General features: G+C 50.3%; 1 protein-coding gene across 1 annotated transcript; it reads left to right on the forward strand.

Moving 5' to 3' along the window:
- Positions 1–297: 297 nt before the first annotated feature.
- RMI2 (RecQ mediated genome instability 2) lies at positions 298–4,331 on the forward strand. The gene is made up of 2 exons (XM_044234015.1): positions 298–613; positions 3,068–4,331. Exons 1-2 carry the CDS (start codon positions 298–300, stop codon positions 3,214–3,216), a joined length of 465 nt encoding a protein of 154 aa, XP_044089950.1. The 3' UTR covers positions 3,217–4,331.
- The last annotated feature ends 16,614 nt before the right edge of the window (positions 4,332–20,945 follow it).

A 20,945-nucleotide genomic window follows, 5' to 3' on the forward strand; every position in this document is an offset into this window, starting at 1 on the left:
TGTCCGGGTGACTTGCATGCACAGCAGGTTTTGAGATGCGCTGAAACAAGTTCTTCTCCCTCGTTCATTTATGTATTCTGTGGTAATTGGCTTCGCCCATTCATTCACAGTTTGGGAACGTTTATTTACTCGACGTACGCATGCGCACTCTTGAAGGCTGGAGGAGGCCGCGGGACCGGGAAGCCCCGCCTCCCGGCGCCGACCATTGCTCCGTTCCGCCAGAGCGTCTCTGATTGGTGGCTACGTACCGGGCCCCGCTGCCTATCAAAGTTGGCGGGAAAGCGGAGGCGGGGCAGCATGGCGGCCGCGGCGGCGGCCGCAGCGACTGGGGACTCGGCTGCCGGCGGCGGCCCAGCGGCCGTGCGGCTGCCGCGGTCACCGCCGCTCAAAGTCCTGGCGGAGCAGCTGCGGCGCGACGCGGAGGGCGGCCCGGGTGCGTGGCGGCTGTCGCGGGCGGCGACCGGCCGCGGGCCCCTGGAGCTGGTGACCGTGTGGATGCAGGGCACGGTGGTGGCGGCGGGCGGCGGCGAGGCGCGGCTGCGGGACCCGAGCGGGGCCTTCTCGGTGCGCGGCCTGGAGCGGGTGCCGCGCGGGCGGCCCTGCCTAGTCCCAGGTAACGGCCCGTCGCGGACGAGGAGCTGACCCTGGTTGTGGGCGGCCGGAGGGCGGGGCCTGGCCGGTCCCCGGCTGGTCACCCGCCGCGGTGCCCTTTCGTCCTGTTCCCCGCCCGCGGCCACGCTGACCTGCTGATTAGCCTCCCCTGCAGCCCGCTTAGACGCCGCAGGATCCAGACGCTCCCCTAGATAGAATCTCCGGTGGAGGGACCACCCGCCCCCCCACATCGGTATTTGTAACAAGCCCCTCCCCGACGGGTGACCTTTTTTCCCCTCCCCCATCAAGTCTCGGAAAACGCTGTTACGAGGAAACCTTTGTTCATCTTTAACGTCTAGACTCGAGTGTGCCTTCCTCCTGGAAGCCCTCCCTGACTTCTAGGAATGGAAGCTCTCTGGCATCTTACCTTCGTGGAACTGCCATAGGCTGTATAGTTATCAAATGTTTGCCTCTTAAATCAGCGGGGTCCTCAGACTTACCCTGAGGGCTTGTGACATCCCGGAGGTCTGGGTGAGGCTGAGAATTTGCCTTTCTAAACCAGCTCCCTGGTGTCGCCAATGTGGATGGCCTTGGGGCCACACTTGGAGAACTGGAGGACCAGGACCCTTTCTGACCTCTCTGACTTCAGCATGAGGTTGAATTCCTGGCTCTGCTCTTTTCCCACTGAGCCTCCTTGGAGCACTTTTCTTAACCTTTCTGGGTCAGAAAGGGGCCTGTTGTGTGGCTTCAATTGAAAAGAAAAAAAAAAAAGGTCTTAACACAGCGCCGGGCTCACAGTGAGGTTCAAGACACTGTACTGTCCTTACTATGCGCTTGTTCCCTTCTCGCCCCATCCTTCAGCCTCCTCTCTCCGCCCTCTGCTGTAGCATTACTGAAGCACACGGTCAGCAAACCACAGGCTGCTGCCTCTCCCAACGGCCACGAGCCTTTTTCTTTTCTTTTCTTTTCTTTTTTTCCATTTTCAGATGGTTCAAAAAACTAGAGGATGATTTCATGACATATGGAAAGTATAAGAAATTCAAGTATCTGGAAGGCCAGAGCCACATTTGGGGAAAATCGCGGCCCCAGCGGGGTGGGGGCAGTTGCGGATCCGTGAAGAGGAAGCCACTGGAGGCGGGCCTACTGGAAATGGTGTGGTCCAGGCCAGCGGATGAAGGCCTGGTGTAAAGGAGGGGGCGTGGTGGGGCCCAGGAGAAGGGAGACAGTGTGGAGACAGCGCTGGGGGCAGAGAGGGTGTGGGTAGGATGAACCCTCCTAACCAGACTGTCTCATCACCGGAGGAGCAAGTTCCTTCCAGCCTGCTCGTCCTTCCAGCCGTTGGTGCTCTCGTGTAGATACCCTGTTACGCTCCCCTGGCAGGGATCTCCTGGGGCTGGTTCGTCTTCCTTGGGTCTTCAGTCATTCTTCTTCTGAGGGTTCTGTCTTTACCAGCACTGGAGAGTCCCTTGGGAGGTATTGGCGAAGTCTAGTTTTAGCACTCGCTCCTATCACCGAGGAGCTGCACGTTACTTGCTCAAGTAGAATCTAGAGGTGGGTTCAGAGGAACCAAATTACATCATGCATCGTGCAAGGGGTAGCCGTCCAAAGAGGCAGGTGTCAGCTTGCCAGCCTTCCTTCAGCCAGAGCCCGGTGGGGCCCGGGGCGGGGGGGCTGCGTGCGAACTCAGCCCTGCTGTTAGAAGCAGTGTGATTAAAGTAGCCTCGTAGGGGCATGCAGTGGGGGCTGGCAGGGTGCCCGTCCTTCCTGCTGTGTTTGGGGTTTTTTACACAATTGAGTTTTTTGTGGTTAAGCCTGGCCAAGTTTTGCTTTCAAGGAGAGCCACTTCCCCAAGGGAATGGGAAGAGAGTCGTGGTTAATATGTCATGAGATCATGCCAATGGCAGCCCGTTCTCTTGTTGATTTGCCAGCATGTGCCCGGCTGGTGGCAGGGATTGGTCCCTGGCGGCTGGAACAGCAGGGTGGCCTGGCGGGGTGCTGTGGCCTGCCCAGCTCTTCTGGGCATCAAGGGAAAGTCAGATTTGCTTTGGGGCAAATCTGGAGATACCTTTGCAGAAAGAGGATTGCTCCCGAGCACAGAGATCAACCACATACCCTGCGGCACTGTGCAAGAAACAGAGATAAGAGAAAAGCTTGGGGCTTTTGCCCCTGCCTTAGAACAGTAGAATTGTAACTCCTAACTCCATTGCGAGTCTCTTCCCTTCCTTAGGCATGATTGTTTCATGCATGGTGGTAGCTTGCTGCAATTTTATTTTTTGGTTTTTAAACCAGAAGCCAGAGTTAAACATTGATATCTACTCTCCATAGTTTTTTGGTTTTTTGGGGTGTGTGTGTGTGTGTGTGTGTGTGTGTGTAATTTGCTTCTCTGATAAAGTTAAGCTCTGAAGGATAGGGGTCTCTGTTTTGGTTTTGTATCCATGCGAACATCGAACATCATCCCGGGCTTTTCTTCTTCTAGGGAAGTATGTGATGGTAATGGGAGTGGTGCAGGAATGCAGCCCTGAGCCGTGCCTTCAGGCTGTGAAGATGACAGATCTCTCCGATAACCCCATCCACGAAAGCATGTGGGAGCTAGAAGTGGAGGATTTACAGAGGCATCTTCCATAGATGACACTGGAACCCTTCCTAATAACAACAGGAATTCTGAAACAATATAGGTTCTTACACCATGTAGATTTCACAGGTAGCATTTCCCGTACATTTCTCATAAGTTTCTCCAAGAGGCGGTATATTTCTCATAAGTTTCTCCAAGAGTTTTGCTTTGGTTGACCAAGGGTCCGGAGGTGGGATTTCTGTGCACTAGGACATTTCTCTTCACTTAGCCCTCAATGCCCCTTGCTTTGACGACTGTAGATGAAAAGCAGATGTGTGCTCCATTTTTTTTTTCCCCTTTTGGTTTATGTGTGTTAATGCTCTTTAAAGCACGCAGAAATCTCATGTTGCATTTTCCAAGTCTTATAAGTGATGGTACTTTTTCCGTTGCCGCTGGGACCCTGTTTTTACGATGTCGAAGTTGAATCTCGCTCATTGCCTGCGTTGATTAAACTGTGGTTGTGGGCTCAGAAATGGACTGCGTGAAATGGGAATGACATCATGGCCCGCCTCTTCTTCCATCAACAACTTCCATGTCCAGCTTGCAGGTCAGACAGCGTTTTCCTGCTGCGGGCACCAGCAGCCTCTCAAAGACAGCTCACTCTTTGTGCTGCCGGGGCCTCCAAGCCATTAAGGTACATTTCCTGGAGATACCGAGGGTTAACACCTGCCGTTCTTCCTCTCTTGGAGCTGTTGAAACACTCAGAAAATGTCTTGTTGAAACTAAAATCAAGATTGAGAATGACTTTTAGGCATTAACCAGACTTCTGCCTTGTAGCTTCTGGTGAGATGCCGCGAGGCAGTAATGTCCTGGTGCAAAGGTTTTGGGGCTTTTTTTTTCTCCTTCCAGTTTTACTGAAATAGCCCCAAAGGTTTTGGGGCTTTTTTTTCTCCTTCCAGTTTTACTGACATGTGGCATTGTGTATGGGGTACTGCCTAAGGATTTTAGAGTTCTAGCATTTTCTGGACGGAATGACTTTGTTGCAATTATGTTCAGTGTGGGTTTCTGCTCTCTTACCGGTGCCTGTTTTTCCCAAGATTGTAAATATCAAGGAATTATATTCCTACACTGCTGTACAGTTTTGTTGGGTTATTGATCTTCTACCACTAATAAATTATTTTACATGCTGTATTTTTCTTTAAGATTTTTTATTTACTTATTTGAGAGAGAGATAGAGCAAGGGGAAGGATAGAGGGAGAAGCAGACTCCCCGCTGAGCAGGGAGCCTGATGTGGGACTCGATTCCAGGACCTTGGGATCACGACCTGAGCTGAAGGCAGATGCTTAACCAACGGAGCCACCCAAGCGCCCCCTTTTTTAAAATAGACTATTTTGGGGGGCACCTGGCTGGCTCAGGATCATGGGTTCGAGCCCCACATTGGGTGTGGAGTCTACTTTAGAAAAAAATAGACTACTTTTTAGAGTTGCTTTAGATTTATAGAAAAAAGGAGAAAGTACAGAGTTCCCGTATACCCCATCCCACAGGTTCCTGTCTCGTTAATACCTGGTATTGGTGGGTTACATTTGCTATAGTTCCGACACCACACTGATAAAGTATCACTACCTAAAGTCCGCAGTTTTCATCAGGTTCTTGCTTTGTGATCCGCGGTTCTACAAGTTTCTCAAAGACAAAATATTGTGTATCTTCCATGACGGTGTCCTACAGAATCAGAGCACCGGCGTGAAACTTCTCTGTGCCCCACCCACCAAACCCTCCCTCTCCCTTGACCCCTGGCAGCCGCTGATCTTTCTACTGTCTCCATAGCTTGCCTTTTCTAGAATGTCTCACAGTTGGAGTCCTACGGGATGTTGTCTTTTCAGACTGGCCTCTTCTCCCTTAGCAGTATGCGTCTAAGTTTCCTCCGTGTGTCTCTGTAACTTGGTGCTCATTTCTTCTTATGGCTGAATGACGCTCCGTTGCATAAATATCCCTTAGTTTACTTTTCTACTGAAAGACCCCTGTCTGATTCCAGTTTTTGCCAGTTATTAATAGGGCTGACAGAAACGTTTGTGTGCGGGTTTCGTGTGGACTCAGGTTTCCACTTCTCTGTCGTAAATGCCTGGGAGCACCCCTGGGGGTCCCACGGAAGCCTGTATTAGCTTTTGGAGGAAAATGCCGGGCTGTCCCAGGCTATTCAGGCTGCTCTCACAAGATGCCATTGACTAGGGGTTGGGGGCTTGAAAACCACGGACATACATTTTTCACGGTTCTGGAAGCTTTGGCAAGTCCAAGATGCCAAGATTAGGGTGCCTTTTACTGTTCGTAGATGGCTGTCCTCACATAATGGAAGGGGTAAGGAGCTCTCTGGAGCCTCTTTGCTGGGCACTGATCTCACCCGTGGGGGCTTCATCCTCATGACCTAGTCACCCCCCAAAGGCCCCACCTCCAAATACCATCCCACTGAGGGTTAGGTTTCAACGTAGGCATGTGGCAGAGGGGACACGTGCTCCGTCTTCAGCACCGTCCTCTGGAACGGCTGTACCCCTCCCTCCACCCCCATCAGCCGTGTATGAGCACGTGTATGATTATCCTGTATCGTCGCCAGCATCTGGCGTGGTCAGTGTATTTTGGTGTTTTGGATTTGCTAGGCTTCCCCCCACCTCCCCGATACTAGTTCTATTTTATTTTATGTTTTTAAACTTCTAAAGGCAAGGCAAATCAGAAAGCACCCGCTGTCTTTTATTACTGATCTGAGTTCATGGACTGCTGGAAGCTTGGTTTCGAGCCAGCTCCCGTTCAAAGTTTGGGAATTTTTCAGGCCCGGTCACTGAGTTGCATCAGTAACTTTTTTAAGGGGCCATTCTCACATCGTTACGCGTGCTGTGTGACTGTGAGCAAGTTAACTAACGTCTCTGTGCTTTACTTAGCTCATCTCCTAAAAATACAGATTTTCCCTAGCGCCCGGCGCCTATATGAGGAATAAAGGAGGGTGCACAGAAATCACACGTCCGTGTACCTGGCACACGGCAGGCATCGAGTGATTGTTTCTGGGAGGAGAGAGTTCTTAGAGCCACTGACTGCCTTTAAAAAATTTTTTTCTAAAGAATAATTTTAGATCCCCCCAAAAATGACTGAGAGAGTACATAGAGTTCCCATGCACTGCAGCCAGTCTCTTTTATTATTAACATCGTACGTTAACGTGACATATTTGTGACGATTAATGAACCGCCACGGAGATGTTATTATTAACTGAAGTCTGCACTTTATTCAGACTTCATTTCTTTTTTTTTTCCTAACGTCCTTTTTCTGTTCCAGGATCCCGTCCAGGATACCCTGTTGTATTTAGTCGTCGTGTCTCCTTAGGCTCCTCTCGGCCGTGCCCATGGACCAGTTGCTTTGATTACACGGATATTTAATTCCAGCATAGTCCATGGGATCTCCGGTACAGGACCCTCAGCCTAAAACATGATTTCAGAGTTGCTGCGGGGCTCCCAGTTGGAGTCCTCGAGCTGGGAGTGTGGTCGGCTCCTTGATTCCCGGCCCAGAAGTCTGCCCTCCGGAGCCTTGCCCCCCTGCCGCGCCCTTCCCCAAAACCCACTTTCCAGCTAGAAAACGGAGTGGGCTGCCCAGAACCTTCTCATCTCCCTGGCGTTTGTCTTCACCTAACTTTGGTAAATAGTGCCCCGTTGAGAAATGCTGATTTAGCTGATAGGGTTGCCTGGGCGGGCGACCTCTGTCAGAAGTGTGGGAGGTGGGGACTAGAGGGTGCCTGCACTTTTTCCGACAGTCCCGCAGACTGCCTGCCGCTCCCAGGGGCTCCTGCCGCCCCAGTGCGGGGGCGCGAGCCCTTGTGGTTCCCCCAAATATTAATAGCTCTCACCGATTCATAGCATTTCCTCCTTGACACCGCTAAATGAAAACGCATCTCGGTTGGGGGTTTTAGTTTTCAGGAGCCAAATCACAGTCGGTTTATCAGCAAGCACCTCCCCCCCACTTCCCCACCAGATGAGGACGGGCTGTGTGTGCTCCCGCCGCCCAGCTTCCCTTCTGAAATGGGCTCTTTTCTAAGAACTGAAAATAAGCACCAGAGGCCGTGACTTCACTTTTCTTGGAACTGCTTTACATTAGAAGAAGAAACACACACACACACATACACACACAGACACACACACACACACATGCCTTCATTTAGCTGGTTTTGGATCACTGAGTTCCCTTGTCGTTCCTGCTGCATCTTCTTGTAAAGCTGAAGTTTTACCGCAAAATTCTGATGCATCAGGTGAGGCAGGAAGGAGAAGCAGGAAGCCCGTGAAACAGTCGAGGGTGCTGGGTCCTGGCTGGTTCCAGTACGATTTAATGCCGGAGGAGGGCACGAGCAGGGATGGACACACTGTGGGGTGACGTTCAGATCCCCAGGGTCGCAGGCATGAGTGTGTGGCCCCGAGAGCCGTCAGGCCACCAAATGGGCTAGGGCTGGTGTCACTACCCCCCAGGCCACAGTCCAGATCACAGAACGGCTGCCTGTTGGCAATGATACGGAGAAAAAAACAGCACTTTTCAGCTACAGTGACCTACATTATTGTAGCCAGTGTTGGAGCCGGTGCAGGAGGAGGTCTCCCAAGAGTCCCAATATAGGATATGGGAGATCGTGGCTGAACCACACCAGGGGTCCAGTCCTGGTCCTGCCCTTTCCTGTCTAACCTTGCACTTGGAGGTCAGTCTCTGAAGTGGAGCTAGTTCTTCCCTCACAGAATGTCTGTGGGAACTGGCGTAGATACCCTGCTCAGTGGGGATCTCTGTAGATAGGCACATACATTGTTCTGAAATCGGCTGTTGGTATCTCTGTACCCATCAGTGGAGGCTTTCCCCTGGTGTGATCATGGCTTATCTATCTCTGCCCCATACGGAACCTTGCAAAACTGACATGGGCTGTCAGTAAATTTGGGGGGGGGGGTGAATGGCCGCATTTTGGATCAGAAGGGTTCCACAGGGAACAATGCTTTTGAGTTGACTCTTGGCACACAGCAGTTTCCCAATGAAAGGAGCCCTCCCAGGCCAGGCCTAACGAAAAGCACCATTTTTTTTTTTTAATGATTTTTTTAATAGATTATTTATTTATTTGACAGAGAGAGATCACAAGTAGGCAGAGAGGCAGGCAGAGAGAGAGAAGAGGGAAGCAGGCTCCCCGCTGAGCAGAGAGCCCGACGTGGGGCTTGATCCCAGGACCCTGAGATCATGACCTGAGCCGAAGGCAGAGGCTTAAACCACTGAGCCACCCAGGCGCCCCCGAAAAGCACCCTTTGACTTGAGCACCTGGCTAATGTACAATCAACCTGAGAGTGCTTGCTAGAATGTTGGAGAGAGCAGGGCGTTCTGAAGTACAGACAGCTTGATTCAAAAAAGGCTGGAGGAAAAGAAAAGAGACAGCAGAGCACCACACCACTCCCCCACGCTCCCCGCCTGGCAAATGTTTGCACTTTGGGCAGAATCGGAAATTACAGTCCCACAGGAATCAGTAAACCTGTCTTGATTTTTTAAAAAAAGCAAATTCAACCAGGAGTTGCATTCCAGGGACTCTGCCAGATTTCCCCTCTGTTACCTCATTTTATTGTGTCATTGCCTCCCGGACGTTCATTTCCTCCTCCCCGGCCCACCCACCCCGGAAAAGGGATGCAATCCCTCGCCCGAGAGCATCTAGCCAGCAGCCTGTGGCAGAGACAGGTGACGCAGGCCTGCTGATGTCCCACGTTGTAGGGGAGGTGGCCGGCGCCTTCTTTCTGAGCGGGCTCTTCTCCGATGAAGTCCTCAGACCCATTCTGGAAGCTCCTTGTCTTTCCACTTAGGTGCTGGCTCCCCCTGCTGGCCGGCCCCAGACACCGCTGCCCTGTGCTGTGGGAAATGGGATACCTGCCTGACAGGCGTGGAAAACCACAGAAGGAGGCAAAGGAACAAACTGGGGCCATGAGAAGTTCACAGCTGTCCACCCTGGGAGTTCTGACCATCGTGGCCAAGCCTTCTTGGGGGTAGGGGGTGGGGGACAGTGTTGGATGGGTTCCAGGGGCTCGGCTTTTAAACCCTTGCCCTATTGCCTATTAACTGGGTGAACTTGGATGAGTGGGTTTCACTCCTCTGAATCCTATTTCTGCCATTGGTACAGGGGGTGACTTGGGGTCTGAGAGGTGAAGTCGCTCGTTCACGTGGGCGCTCAAAAAATGTTCCCCTCATTGGTCTTTCTACCCTTAAGCACTTGCTGAGCACCTGCTGGGTTCCAGGCTCTGGGGACCCACACAGTGACCAAAAGACACGTGGCGGCTCCCTGTGGAGCACAGTGTCTGCACATGCTTCAAATCGCTGGTCTCCTCCTCTGCCTCCTCTCTCCGGCTTACAGCCCCACAAGCCTCTGTGGTCAAATCGGGCTTACCGGGATAGCCTCCCCCATCTCAAGGCCTTTATCTAATCACATCTGCAAAGTCTGCAACGGTAACATTCGCAGGTTCTGGGGATTAGGACTCAGACCTCTTCCAGGGAGGCATTCTACCTACCCAGTCTGCTCTCTGTTCCCCCCAAAATTGTATGTCTGTCCCAAAGGCAAAGATGCAGACCCTTGGTCCAGAGGCCCAGCATCTTCCCTAAATCTCATCTTTGAGGTAATCTGGGTGTGCTGTGGGTGGGCCCTGGGTGTAACCCAGCCTGAGTGCCACTCCTCTCTGTCCAAGAAACCAAGCTCCTCCCCCACAATGGGTGGGTGACAACCCGGAAGGAACACCGTCTGGTTCTGTCTCTGATCCAAGGGACCAGATATCCAGGCAAAGATGGTGAAGAAGAAGAAACAACGAAGCCCTAGCACATGGAAGTACCTAATTACTGGGCATCCCTTCCCCCTGAGCAAGTAGGGAAAGGAAAGGAGCTTCTTTCTAGAAGCTCGGCACCTACCTCTCCGGGGCATGGGGAGAAAGTGGACCCAGCCGTTTCCATCAAATAGGTGGGACCTGTTTTGGAAAGACAGCCAGGGCCAGACCCCACCTTGGCGTCTTCCAGGGCACGGCTGTGCAGCCTTTGGGTGCTGAGACTTTCTCCAAGTACCTCCCAGGCCGGGCGTCCCCACGGGAGCCTTAGGACCGTTGCACGTGGCTAATTATCGGCCCCACCTGGGCTGCCTTGTACCTCGTCTCTCCCCACACCTTTAATCAGAATTCGTGTGGGCAGGGCTCAGGAAGACGGAAGCATGCAGGAAGCTCCCCGGTGAGTCTTATAACCAGCCAGGGGTAGCAGGCCCAGATCTACGTCTTCCTGGCCGGGGGCACCTGGGGGGAAGTCAGAGCTGCCCGAGCTTGGTTGACGGCTCGGGCCTTTTGCCTTCTCAGATGGGGCCCCCGGAGTCCACAGGAAGGGCAAAGGAAGAACTCAGGAACCCTGGGGAGCAGGACCGAGGGGGGCACCCATCCCCCAGCTTCCGTGAGCAGGAGGAGGACCAGAGGATGGGAAAAAGCCCCTGCCGTCCTCGGCTGGACCACCGCTGCTGAAGTGTCGTAAGGTAGTGATATCAAGGCTTTTTTTTTTTTTTTTTCTGATTTAAGAGAAAGCAAAGGGAAAAGGGGTGGTAGAGGAGAAGGAGCCACAGAGGGAGAGGGAGAAGCAGACTCCCTGCTGAGCAGGGAGCCCCACACGGGGCTCAAACCCAGAACCCCGGAATCATGACCTGAGCCAAAGGCAGACACTTCACCAACTGAGCCATCCAGGTGTCCCTCAGCTCTCCTGTTTAAAAAGTGAGTCCATTTGAAGGAAAAACGTTACGTGAACCACAGTACCGGTGGTCCGTGAAGGCTTGTGTTTGGGGAGCCCGTTGCCTTCCCTTGACCTACAACAGAGCCGTGTGGTCCCATGCAGCAGCCGCTAGCCTCGCCAAGCTGTGGAGCGCTTGTCGTGCATCCGGGGCTGCTGGTAGGGTTGCCAGATTTAGCCGACAAGTACAGGACACCTCCCATTTCCTAAGTGTGTGTCGTGCGTGGTGGCTTCCTTCCAAAGAGGACCTGGTGGGAAGGTGTAGGGGAGAGGGTAGCTTTCCAGTGGAGAAACCTGGGCCCCCACACCTCAGCCAGGTGACCAAGGCGAACATCAGCTATGGTAAGTCCTGCTGAGTACGGTTTGTCCTTGGTTGGCTGCAACCTTGCCTCCCCAAGCCAAGCCCTGTCTTCCGTCATGAGAAAAACCTGAGACACGTCCCAGCTAGTGGGCATTCAACAAAATCCCTGCCCAATACTCCTCAAAACTGTCAAGGTCCTCAAAAACAAGGATGGCTTGAGAAATTGTCATGCTCAGGGCGAGCTAGGACCACAGCCACAGGTGGTTATTAAGAGCAGGCGAGGCCTAAGGACACCGGACAGTTCAATGTCATGTGGGATCCTGCAGGGAGGAAGGGCACAGGCCAAGAGGAAGTTTGAAAAGAGTACGCAGTTCAGTTAATAACGTCTGGACAAGGTCTGCTTGCAAAAAATTACCATAGAACGTAGGATCTACGTTCTATCCGCCTACCATAGGCGGATATGGGGGTGAGGTAGTTGGGAACTCTCTCCTTTTGTCACAATTCTTCTGTAGCTCTAAAACTGGTGTCCCCGCCCCCAGGAGTGGCTTTTATGAATTAAAAATACAGGCTGCCCAGGTAAAGTTGAATTTCAGATAAACTAGTACTCTTGGTGTGTAAGTATATCCCGTGGGATACTGGGGATTTAGTTATACTAAAAAATTGTCCATTGTTTATCTGACTTTCACACTGAACCAGGTGTCCTGCGTTTTGTCTGGCAATCTTACCTAACTGAATTCCTAGTTGTTGGTTTTTTTTTAAGACTTTATTTATTTAAGAGCGAGAGAGCGAACAAGCACAAGCAGGCAGGGGGCAGAAGGAGAGGGAGAAACAGACCCATTGCCAAGCAGGGAGCCGGACGTGGGGCCCAATGCCAGGACCCCGGGATCAAGGTCTGAGCCAAAGGCAGATGCTTCACTGACTGAGCCACCCAGGTGCCCCTGGTTCTTAATCCTTAATGGATTTGACTGTAAACAGCCCTGTGCGGCCAGTGGCTACAGGTGGTTCGGGAAGCAGCGATCTGAGTTCTGTGGCCCTGAGGTCAGCAGTGAGCAAGCAGGGGAGGCCCTGGAAACATCTTCTAATTCCAAGTCGGGTCCTCTTAACTGCGCTCACCTGGTTCCCGCAGAGGAGGACTAGTGCTCTGAAGGACGTGCTGGGAGCCCAGTGGAGCAGTGTGGGGCCTCCAGGAGCCCGGGAGAGGCATGGGGTAGCTCTGAGTCTCTGCTCGGTGTGACAGCTTGAGACCATGGCTTAGGGACCGCCAGACCACGTAACAGATTGGCACGGGCTCAGCAGCCCACCTGAAACAGCGTGGTTGGGTTTTCTGCTCTAGGCAGAAATGAAGGCATCAGTCCAGCTGAGCTGTTAGCAGGAGGCTCTGGGGCGCGTGGGAGGGAATATACTTTGAGGCTCATTCGGGCTGTTGGCGGAATCCAGTTCCTTGTGGTTGCAGGACTGTGGCCCCCGTTCCCTCACTGGCTGCTTCCCTTCACTCTTGCCCTTCACCCCCATTCCTTGCCCTCTCTCCCCCCCACTCCCATCTTCAAGCCAGAGACAGTGTCACATTCCTCTTCGGCTCCCAGTCCCCAGTTTCCCCCTCTGCGCTCTAGGCTCCAGTTGGAAGCATATATATGATAAGGTCAGGTTGGTGTGCCTCAAGGTCAGCTGGTCTGGGACTCTGAAGACCTCCCCAGATTCCCTTCATAGCAACGGGTAGATTAGGGTTGGGTTGAATAATGGAACTGTGTGTCCACACCAGGGGTGGGCATCTTGGGAAGGCAACCTAGAATTCTGGCCACCACGAGGACCTGTGACATACAACCACAGAAGGGATAAAGGGTTCTAAGCCAGACAACATGGCTCCAAATCCCAGCTCCCTCACCACTCGGTGTGTGGGACACCTGGGACACATGGCCTCTATGAGCCTGTTTCCTCGTCCGCAAAATGGGAATAAGCGTGACCTGTTGAACTCTGACTGATAGCCGATTCGTCTTGGTGCCATTCTCCCTCCCCCGGCCCTGCCCGTTGCAGGACCTGCCTTGTCTTTGTAGGCGTGAGAATGGTGTTTTCCCTGCTTTCCCCACATTCTTTGCCTTTCTGGCTTGCGACAAGGCTCTTTCAGAATGAGCTCACTGGCTTGGGTTCTTCATCTCCCCAGTTTGGCAGGCTGGACCAGACTTGGCATGGGAGGGAAATGTCAGTGGGAAAAAATCTGTTTGAGGAAAAAAATGTATGCATGTAGTCCAATGCATATCCAATTCCAACATAAACATAATTGCACACGTTGGCGTGTGTTAACGAGCCCGAGGTAGGAAATGTTTGGTAGGTCTGAGTGGATTTCCATCTGCTCCCTTGCCGCATGGCTCATGGAAGATGAGACTTGGGGCTTTAGCAATCTGGTGGAGGCATTTCTCTGCGAGCATCCTGTTTGTTCCATGGTCATGGGCCTTGAGAACCAAATGTGCCTGAAAGCCCTGTGAACTTACTAATGGAGAAAGACCAAGCAAGGGATCTTGGGTAATATGAAAGCCAGTGGCCAGTTTTGCGCAAGTTCTAACATGGGTGGTTTATAACTAATTGGAAAAACATGCATCTTCTCGGTTGACTTAATCCTTTCTGTAGTGCCCAGGACTTAAGTGTTCCCAGAAGGCTTACGGGGGTGTACTTGGCTCCCAGGGTGGTCCCCACAGTTCCACAAGGGACAGAGAGCTTATGCCTACGTCTCAGGGTCTTCCTCAGGTGTACTGCCCACTCGGTCTCAGGGAGCAAGGACTCTGCCCATTGCCAGCTGTCTTGGCTAAGGCATGGGGCTAGGTGTCAGGGATAGAAGAGAGGGACTCGTCCTGGCTTTAAATTTAGCCTTCAGAGGGAAAGGCTCTGGAGGCCAAGTTTGGGGTCCAGGCAGGAAAAGGAAACAGGCAACGTTTAAGTCCTCTCTGACCCGAGGAAGCCCTCACCCTTCGATTAAGAAGCGCACAGTGTTGGGTCCTTCCATCCTTCTGCAAGACCATCTTCAGAGACACAGAAGCAGACTGTCCTACTTTCCCTTCCTAATTGGGGTTCTCTGTTCCCAGGGACAGATGAGCTGGCTGGGCCCTGGGCTCCCCAGTGTCCTTCAAGAGAAACCTCCGTCAGCAGAGTGGAACTGGGCCCTGGCCAACCCCACCAGCAACTCTGGTCCAAGCGCTGCAGAGGCCAACATGTGACCTCAGGCCCCCCCAGGCCAGAGGGACCCAGAGCGTCCCTGACCCAGCTTTGCCAGCTTGTCTCTGTCCCTGGGCCTCCTCTCTCAGAGCCACTGGGTGGTTTCAGAATGAAATGCAGCGTGTGGAGCTCTGTCCCCAACCCCTCCCTCGTCACCACAGCGTCTGAACGAGGGGGGTGCCGACCAAGAGGTGATCCTGTTATTAGAGTTATAAGCATTTGTGGTTTCCTCTCTCTGTCTCCGCTTCCTTCCTGAAACCCCAAAAGAGCCTTCTCAGGAAAGGAAGGGCCTTTCGGATCCGGGAGCCCAGCTGGGAATGGCTGGTCCCAGTTAGGATGGCTAGCTGGAGCCCGGGGTGACCAGCTTGAGGTACGGGCTTGATTCACCAGGGCCACTGAGACACAGCTGGTTCAGCTGGGCCAGCTGGGCCCAGCCAGTGTGCCAATGTCACCTCTGTTCAACCCTGGGAGCTGTTCCACCATTGGTGGAAAAAAAAATGTTGTGGAGACTTGTCCTGCTCAGGACAGGCCGCTTCCAGGGACCCCATAAGGGCAGCCTGGGTCCTTTGCCTCCCAGGAGTTTTTAGCTCATAATGCATGTGTACAAGGGGAGTGCAGTGGACCCACTCTTGTGCAAGTGGGGTCACGTTCTTGAAGGCTCTTTTAGGAAGTGGCTGCAGGATGGTTATTCTGAGGCTAGAGATTGGGTGCCCTGTTTGGAGGGCTCTGTGGCTGGACAGCCCCTTGCTTTATGGAAACTCTGGTCGGTTTCAGGCACCTGAGAACCTAGGGATTAGTAGCTTTGAAGCAGAACAAGTTACATAACCACTGGGGCCCAGCCTAAAATGAAAATGCAGGACCCCTGGATCAAACACTATTAAGATTCAAGATGGTGACAGCGGGCACTGGGGCAAGCATGTGGGTGCTTCTGAGGGCAGGACCCTGACTCTGCAGCATGCACACCCGTGAAGCCAGATGTGGTCTGGAGAGCGAGTGCGTGGTGGGCGGCTGGTCTGGGCACCCAGATGGGTTTGTTCACCCCGACATCTTTTTTGGGCTGCCAGCCCGTGGAGACTAGTGACATGAACAGGACTTGCCCTAGTCGAGGCTGAGAGGCTGGTTGGGTGTGACATGCAGTGAGGAAAAGGTAGGGACCACCGGAGGGGGACAACAGATGCTCTGGGCCAGGCAACATCTTTTCTCTAGAATGGGAGGTGCCTGAGCATGGACGCCTGACATCATCATCTCTCACAGGGCTCAAAGCAAAATAAAGATGTCCAGGCAATGATGCGTTGAAGCCACCACCCCCTCGGTCATCATGTTCTAAAACCACCCGTGCTTTTGGGTGATACAACTGTTGTTATTTCTATCAGAGAAAACCAACCCAATTGATGACCCTCAAAAACGAATCCATCCCTGCCAGGAGACTTGACTACATGTGAACATGGAAGTGTCACCCAAAATGTGATCCTTGCTTCTTGTTTTCTTTGCCTTTCGGCCCACAGCCCCAGGCCTTCCTGCAAACGTTTTGCCCATGGCCAACCCTGGCTTCCATTGTTCCTAATGAATTCACTGGTCATTCTTCCTGCTGTTACCATGAGTGGAATGTCTTCTTCATCTGCAAGCTGCTTTTAAGATTTTTTCTCCTCTCCTTCAGTTTCCATTAGTTTATGGTGTGTCTAGGTGTGGTCATTGTGTTAATCCTGTTTGGGATTTGCAGAGCATCATGGACCTGTGGGTTGGTATCTTTCATCAGTTTTGATTAATTACTGGCTAACATCCCTTAGGATAGTCTTCTAGCCTATTCTTTCTCTCTTCTCCTCGTGGGACTCCAATTACACATATATGAGACAACTTGATGCTGTCCTGCGGGTCTTAGACATGTGTCCTTTCTTACATTTTCCTCCCCTCTTTCCATTTCATTTTTAATTCTTGTTTCATTCTGTGCTTCAGTTTGGATAACTACTAACAACCTGTCTTCAAATTCACTGATTCCTCTTTTGGGCTGTGGCCAGTCTGTGGTTAAATTCCTCTGATAGATTTTTCATTTCAGACATTTGTATTTTAAATTCTAAAACTTCCTTTTGGTTCTTTCGTAGAGTTTCCATTTTTCTCTTAAATTTCCCTCTCTTCCTCTTCCATCCCATTTTACCTCCAAATTCTTTAACATATTTTCAAGTCTTTGTGTATTCCAGCATCTGGGTCATGTGTGGATCTGCTTTTATTAATTGTGTTTTTCTGGTTCACACAGCTAGTAATTTTGGATTGTATGCTGAGCATTGTGGATGACATGTTGTAAGGACTCTGGATTATATTATCTTCCTCTAAAGAATGCTGAGCTTTGTGTTTTGTTTTGTTTTGTTTTTAAGATTTTATTTATCAGAGAGACAGAGATAGCACAAGTGGAGAGGAGAGGGAGAAGCAGGCTCCCAGCTGAGCAGGGAGCCTGATGTGGAACTCCATCCCAGGACCCTAGGATCATGACCTGAGCTGAAGGCAGACACTTAAGCAACTGAGCCACCCAGATGCCCTGAGAATGCTGAATTGTGTTCTTGCAGACAGTGAAATTGACTAACTGATCAGCTTGCACATATCAAGGCTTGGTTTCTGCTTTGTTAGAATGGGTCTATTTCAATCCTGCCTCCTCTTCTCCCAAGTTCTAGTGTATGGCCCCTACTCCTAGAGTATGCTCCACACTCTTAAAGCCTGGCTTTTCGGGGGTGTCTGCTGAAAGCCTCAGATGATTAATCAGAATCTTTCCTCCTAGGAGTTGTAGGACTCTAATATTTCTGTTCAGTTTACTTGCCCTCCCTACCTGAACACATCTGAGTTTTCCACTAGATCTCAGAGTCTCGTTCTGCACTTCTGCAGCTCAGGATCTGGTCAAGGATCTGAGGTGAACCTCCAGGCAGATTTTTGGGGCTCTCTGTGTGGCTCCTTCCTCTTTAGCACTTGCCCTGCAGGTCTTAGGTGTTCAAACATCTCTCAACTCTGATCTCTGTTACCTCCAGTTACAAGACTTGTGTTCTCTCTTGGGGCGCTACATCCCTGCTCAGTGTCTGTTCTTTTTCTTCTTGCCAAAGAAAGCCGTGGTGAACATGGACTTCATCTCAAGTACTTCTCTCCTGTCAAGAACTGCCTCTCTGTGCTGTGCTCTCCAATTCCTGCAAATGATTGTTTTATATATCCTGCTTAGTTTCAGAGTTGTTTATGATGGGAGTGGTAGTAATCCAGTGAGGCCAGCTTGCAGACTTTTAAACCTTTTATTAGATCATAAAAGATATATATATCCTGGATTTCTGGGATTTGAGTCCTGCTTAGAAAGGACTTTCCTACCAAGAAATGGTTAAAAGTTTCTTTTGAAACTTTCCTTCTTCTAGTACTTTTACAGTTTCCTTGTTTATGTTTAAATCTCTGACTCCTCTGTAATTCATTTGGATAAAAAAAAAAAAAGGTAGAGTGGGGTCTAACAGTGTTTTTCCCAGATGCTACCAAGTCATTCTAATACTGATAACTAGAGAGTACTTCCCCCCACTGATTTGAAATGAAGTCTTTCCTTATATGTTAAATTTTTGAATGTATTATGTGTATTTTTCACTTCTGTTCCATTGATAGGTTTTATGTACATTTTCCCACATACATATGTTGGTATGAAACTGTTTTAATTACTATAAGATCATAATCTGTTTTAGTACCCAATAGCATTCTTTATTCTTTCAGAAATTTCCTGATTATTGTTGTTTTTAAAAATTTCATGAACTTGGGACGCCTGGGTGGCTCAGTTGGTTGAGCGGCTGCCTTCAGCTCAGGTCACGATCCCACTGTCCTGGGATCGAGTCCCACATCGGGCTCCTTGCTCGGCAGGGAGCCTGCTTCTCCCACTGCCTCTGCCTGCCTCTCTGTCTGCCTGTGCTCGCTCTCTCTCCCTCTCTCTCTGACAAATAAATAAATAAAATCTTTAAAAAAAATTTTTTTTTAATTTCATGAACTTTATTTTTTAAAAATTTTCAAAGATTTTATTAATTTATTTGACCAGAGACACAGCGAGAGAGGGAACACAAACGGGGGAGTGAGAGAGGGAGAAGCAGGCTTCCCACCAAGCAGGGAGCCCGATGCCAGGCTCGATCCCAGGACCGTGGGATTATGACCTGAGCCGAAGGCAGATGCTTAATGACTGAGCCACCCAGTGCTCTGTTGAGAACTTTAGATTCAGATCATCTAGTTGAAAAAATATGTGTGGGCACACACACACACTCACACACAGAGGCACATATATCCCTGCGGGGTATTTTCATTGAGATCATATTTACGTGTTAAATTTAAGAAGTTGCTTTTTTTAGTGGCTTTATTTTTATACCTTAACAAATCACCGATTTTAAGTGGATGCAGCAGTGATGTCTAGTGAATTTACAGAGTCGTGCACCATACTACGGTCCGGTTTTAGAACACTGCTCCCACCCCCAAGAAGAACACCTGCGCCGCTGGCTGTCACTCCTGGTTCCTACCTCCAGCCCCAGGCAGCCACTCTCCCGCTCTCTGTCTTTACCAGTTTCCCTTTTCTGGACATTTCATGTAAACGCAGTCACACAGCCTGTGGTCTGTGGCGTCTGGCTCCTTTCGCCCAGTCTGCTGTGTTCGAGACGCGTCTCTCTTGTAGCAGGCGCCACTGTTTCCTTTCCACTGCCGAGCAGCCTTCCATAGACAGGACACGCCACCAACTGTCTGATCATTCATCAGCTGGAGGGTCCTTGAGACCAGTCTCTGTGGGAGCTCACACCTTCACTTTTCTTGGGTAGCAGCCTAGGGACATTGCTGAGCCATAAGGCAAAACAGTGTGTAACTTTTTTTTTTTTTTTTTAAAGATTTTATTTATTTATTTGAGAGAGAGAGACAGTGAGAGAGAGCATGAGCGAGGAGAAGGTCAGAGAGCGAAGCAGACTCCCCATGGAGCTGGGAGCCTGATGTGAGACTCGATCCCGGGACTCCAGGATCACGCCCTGAGCCGAAGGCAGTCGTCCAACCAACTGCGCCACCCAGGCGTCCCAACAGTGTGTAACTTTTGAAGAAATCGCCGACGTGTCTTCCTTCTGGATTGGCCGTGTCCGCTCACCCCCCCACCCCGTATGAGGGTTCCACATCCTCCCCGACCCTCGCTGTGGACGGTGGCGCTTTTCCTCATGTTGAGTTTTTGCTAGATAAGAATGTATGCACTCCAGCTTTCTTTACAGTTGAAGTCTTTTATTTCCAGCTGCTTTAAAAAGATGGCTCCATCTGGATTGTATACACTCTGGGGCCTTTGTTTCTGGGAGTTTTCTTTTTTTGGAGTCTGTTGTAAACGGAACATTTACTTTTGCTAACTTGTCCAGCTGCTCACTGTTCGTACATAGGAAGGCTAGGTATTTGGGTATGTTGCTTCGATACCCTATCCCTTAGGGAAATCTCTTTCCGCTTGCCACATTTTTTCCATTGCTTTCCATTGTTACTTCTTCCAGAGTAAACACAGTTACTTTTCTTCTTTCTTTCTCCTCAAATTTCTTTTTTTCCGCTTAACTACTTTCATCAGCTGGAATCATCCAAACAAAATAGTAATGATAGGGGGCATTCTTTAGTTGCAGAGTCTCATGGAAACTTCTCTTGCTTCCAACCATCACAGATGATGCTGACTGTTGGCTTGATGGATGTGGGAGTCTGTGTGTGTAAATTTTATCATGTTAAGAAAGCACCCTTCTTTCTAATTTGATAAGAGATTTTGTTATATATGGTAAATTTGGTCAAATGCCTTTCAGCATCTATGATGAGTAGATGCTTTAATATGTTAATATAAAGTATCCTTTAATATAAAGCCACTTTAATACATTAATATAAAGTAAATTAAAAGGTGTCTGTCATACTGTACAAGTCTCACTTGGTTCTGGTGATTTCTCCCTTTAATGATCATGGTGGATTTTATTTGCTAATATTTTATTTGGTATTTTTGCATTGATTTTTTTTATTAACAATAAATAATAATGTATTATTTGCTTCAGGGGTACAGGTCTGTGAACCACCAGTCTTACACAATTCACAGCACTCACCATAACACATACCCTCCCCAGTGTCCATCACCCAGCCACCCTGTCCCTCCCCACCAACCCTCCAGCAAACCTCAGTTTGTTTCCTGAGATTAAGAGTCGCTTTATGATTTGTCTCCCTTCCCTGTCCCATCTTGTTTCATTTTTTTCCCTCCCCTGCCCTACCTTTCAAATTCCTCATATCAGAGAGATCATGATAATTGTCTTTCTCTAATTGACTTATTTCGCATAGCATAATACCCTCTAGTTGCATTCATGCCAATGCAAATGGCAGGATTTTTGATGGCTGCATAGTATTCCATTGTACATATATACCACATCTTCTTTATCCATTCATCTGTTGATGGACATCTAGGTTCTTTCTATAGTTTGGCTATTGTGGACATTGCTGCTATAAACATTGAGGTGCACGTTCCCCTTCAGATCACCACATTTGTATCTCTAG

Source organism: Neovison vison, chromosome 14 (assembly GCF_020171115.1).
Source record: "Neovison vison isolate M4711 chromosome 14, ASM_NN_V1, whole genome shotgun sequence".
Classification (NCBI taxonomy): domain Eukaryota; kingdom Metazoa; phylum Chordata; class Mammalia; order Carnivora; family Mustelidae; genus Neogale; species Neogale vison.